Source organism: Triticum urartu, chromosome 2, assembly GCF_003073215.2.
Source record: "Triticum urartu cultivar G1812 chromosome 2, Tu2.1, whole genome shotgun sequence".
NCBI classification, from domain to species: Eukaryota; Viridiplantae; Streptophyta; class Magnoliopsida; order Poales; family Poaceae; genus Triticum; species Triticum urartu.
In genome coordinates, this window is record NC_053023.1 from 596,471,588 (window position 1) to 596,475,581 (window position 3,994).

Here is a 3,994-nt window from a genome sequence, read left to right on the forward strand (position 1 = left end):
AGCACCAGCTCACCGCCGCTGGTTTTGCAACGACCAGCCGGGCCAGGCGGGCGGGCCCAGCCCGAGCCCCCGGCGCGCGAGGCCACCACAGGCGAGGCGAGCAGCAAAAACAGCCAGCCAGCCAGCCACCCCCGCCCGCCTCCCTTTCCGTCCGTCCCCAACCGTCCCCCTCTCGCTCGCATCACAACAAACGCGCTCTCGCCCAGCTTCCGGAACTCTCCCCCCGTCCCCGTCGCCACCGGCATGGCCTCCGCCGTCTCCGTCTCCCTCGCCGCCTCCTCCTCGCCCCTCGCCGCCACCTCGCGCGCGGGGGCGGGGGCGCCGCGGCCCCACCACGCGCTCCCGCCCGCCCGCGGCCCGCGGTCCCAGGCCCAGGCCCTCCGCGCGGTCTCCGGCCCCGCCGTGAGCCGCCGGTGGGGCGTCGGGCGCGGCGCGACGGTCGTCTGCGCCGTCCAGGGCCAGGACACCACCATCCAAGGTATAACGCGCCAGCTCGCACGATCGGCCTGTTGAATTGTTGATCCGTGTTCCGTATGAGATTTGGTCGTGCTGAAATACTGATCCGATTAATGCGTCTGCGTGGATCTGCTGCGTGTTTTCCGATGCATCTAGGCATGAGATGAGGCTTTGCTTTCAGGATTAGGATTTGCTTCGGGGAATCGGCCAATCATGTCTTGGGTCGCTTCCACGCGGGTCCCCCAACGTCGAGTTGTTAGGAGCATAGCAGCGATGTGGACGCGAGGCTATGGATTTTACCCCGTTTGTAGCAACTCGACGTTCGACGTCTCTGCTGCGGTGCCAGCGTATACGTGCCTACATGTCTTCATGCATGCATGAAGCATCTGCTGTCTTGATTTGTAGAGCTTGCGCCTGAGTTTCCTGGGAAGCTCGCTGTACAAACCAGCGCGCTGTTGGTGTATTCAGCTGTGTCCTGTGTGCATGGGCAAACTTGGGCTGCTTTACAACTATTAATGTTGTCACACATCTGGTTTTATGAGGGATTGAGGGGCACTTGTATCTAAATATGGAATCGCATAAATGTTTAATGTGAGTTATTGTAGATATGCTAGACTGTTCAATAGTTATTCAACTTATCGATACCTGCGTGTCTGGTTGATGGAGATTTGTTACTACTGTGCCTGAAACACTGCTACATTTAAGGTAACGATGCTGGACCATATCATTGACCCTGAGAGGACTGAACGTATTTCACATTAACATTATTCCCTTCAGTGTAATTGTGTTTTCTTGCCCAGTGACACATAAATGAGCAAATATCGGATCTTTCCACCATTGTTTTCGAGTCGCGCGACTAGTCGATGAGTCACAAAAAAATGTTGACTCAATAGTGTCGACTAGCGACTCGAGTCGCGACTAGTCACAACTGCATGCTCGACTTTTTCTGAGTCGCTACCCCATAACGACTCATCGATTCGAAAACCATGCTTTCCACAGAAATCTTCTTTTATCTTTTTTGGAAACATCGTACTCCATGTGATTGAATTCCATTTTCAGTACTCTATCTGAGGCGCTAAAGTCCATCCGGTCGCCCGTCTTTGACCGTGATGGTATGTTGGCACGTTTTGACGAGGTGGTCTTCGTGAAAAAGTTTGGCGGCTTGCTCGCCTGCTTGGAGGCAGCTAGTCCTGGGTCTGGCAAGGCGATTGCTTGCCTCCTAGCGGAGGAGGCTTCTACGGACAAAATCAAGAAGGTGAAGAAGGCTCTCAAGAGCATAGGCAAGAAGAGTGGCGCCATTGGTAAGGCGTCAGCGGCTGCTTAATGGATGATACTCGGTCTCTTCACCCACCATTTCCGATTGGCTCGTCTTTGTGGATTTGGTGGTGTCCGTTGTCTTCAACCTTTGTTTCGTTGGGGGTTTCTTTGTGACGTAGAAGTGTGAGGGATCGTGGTTGTTTTGTCTTATGTATGTTTGTCAGGTTGACTGTGGGGTCATGGAGTTTCTTTCTTAGCAAGTATGTGGTCTATATGTATCGGTTTTCGCCCTGTTTTCCTTTAATTGACTGGGTAATTCTCTTCTTCTTAATTAATCGATGAGGCAAATCTTTTGCCTCCCTTTCGAAAAAAAAATCCTTGCAGTATAGAACACTTTGCTTCAATGACTTGCAATACAACCATGATATTCTATGCACTCCCTCCATCCCAAAATAAGTGACTCAACTTTGTACTAAAGTTAATACAAAGTTGAGTAACTTATTTTGGGACAGAGGGAGTATTTACAGAAGTAATGAAATACAAGTTCTATACAAGATATGGACATATTAAGATGAATCTTTGTCTGCGGTGTCTAAAACTTGAGCTGTTGGTGTATTCAAGGAGTAATCACAGCTTTTTGGATATAGACATCTTGTGATTGTAACCTCGTATTTCTGTGATGGTGCAGTCAGAGTCTGTGGAAGTTCAAAAAAACTGATATCTTACACAAAGCAACGTAAATATACTCATTTCTGAACAAAAGAGCAATCACTGTTAGTGCTACATTAATGTAAATGCTATGTGCCTTCTGAAAGAAATATACTCGTCTATGTTAATAACGACAAGTTAGTGGCCCTAAATCAATATCTGACATGGAAATGCCATGCGCCTTCTGCTGCTGAAGATATTCCTATTCCTGTAAAAGTGGTTTTATAGATCATCCGTGAACAGATTTTTCAGTCTGGTTGGGATTTCGCTGATCTACTTTAGGGGTCGGCCTGACACTTTACAGTGATTAGAACTTTTATGGGTGTTTATGCAGATATCGTGCTGTTTTTGGACTTAAATTTGTGTTTGAATCCTCTAACTTTTCAAACTCAACCAATTTGGTCTGGTATAGGATCATTGGACAGAGAGGCAACGGCATGAAAACAGTGCCAGTAGTATTGCTTGTTAATGGCTGGAGTTAGCTTAGCTTTCTGTTTATCTATTCGTTTCATCATTCAATGTTCATCAGCATGAAACAGTAAAGATTTGGTTTTGCCAATTACTCTATATTTTCTTCAAGCTACTTGATCTGGACATTTTATTTGGGGATCATACAACTTGTGAAGTTAGTTGATTTGGTTTTTTCTTCTTTCTGTACGTCAGCAGTTTCATTGATTTATGTGTTCTCAATTGTTCATTGTGATACTGTCCATTTGTTTTGTAGTTCCTGATGTCACAAAGACAACATGGCAATCACTTGTTATAGAGAGCGAGATTCCAGTTCTTGTTGAATTCTGGGCTTCATGGTGTGGACCTTGCAAAATGATTGATCCAGTTATTGGTAAGCTGTCAAAGGAGTATGAAGGGAAGCTGAAATGCTACAAGCTCAACACCGATGAGAATCCAGACATAGCAAGCCAGTATGGCGTCCGGAGCATCCCAACCATGATGATCTTCAAGAATGGCGAGAAGAAGGACGCGGTGATTGGAGCAGTGCCTGAAAGCACACTGATCACATGCATCGAGAAGTTTACCGAGAGGTAAAACGCTGAACGGCCCTCCTCGGCATTCCATGTCCATTGTTCAGTCAGACCATCGAAAACTCGACGTCATCTGCGCAATCTTTCTATACGTGCGTTCACTTGTGTAGATAGTATTGGAAAGTTGCTCTCTGTACCATCAATAAATAGAATCACAGAAGTGTTAATGATAAAAATCCCAAGGAAGCCTGGTTTCATTTTGCCATTCTTTTGGGCTGTAGATATGTAGTATGACGGGACTGTTAAGAGTCATGTTCTGTATTATCATGTCACATATTCCGTCAGTTGATGTGATCGTTTCCCTTATGAACTGATGAATCTGTGATACTGTTTCTAGATCTTGATTGTGAGCACTGTTCCCCCAATCAAAAGGTTCTCTGATCTTTTAGATGGCTGTGGATGAGATGCAGATGCGCTGGTTGGATGGAACAGACTGATGCCTCTTTGCTTTTTCAGAGGAAAATAGTCGTAATCAGAGTATATTACTGATCGATCAAAACAAACAGAACCCTGTTTGGTAGTTACATTGAATT

At 46.5% G+C, this 3,994-nt stretch overlaps 1 protein-coding gene across 2 annotated transcripts; it reads left to right on the plus strand.

The window, feature by feature from the left end:
* Window positions 1-3,767, plus strand: LOC125539054 (thioredoxin M2, chloroplastic-like). 2 transcript variants are annotated; one of them, XM_048702417.1, is made up of 2 exons: window positions 1-478; window positions 3,146-3,767. In XM_048702417.1, the coding sequence occupies exons 1-2, from the start codon at window positions 244-246 to the stop codon at window positions 3,463-3,465; spliced, it is 555 nt and encodes a 184-aa protein (XP_048558374.1). In that variant the 5' UTR covers window positions 1-243; the 3' UTR covers window positions 3,466-3,767. The 2 variants fall into 2 exon arrangements, with proteins under 2 accessions (XP_048558374.1, XP_048558373.1); XM_048702416.1 differs by lacking the exon at window positions 1-478 and adding an exon at window positions 533-1,757.
* The last annotated feature ends 227 nt before the right edge of the window (window positions 3,768-3,994 follow it).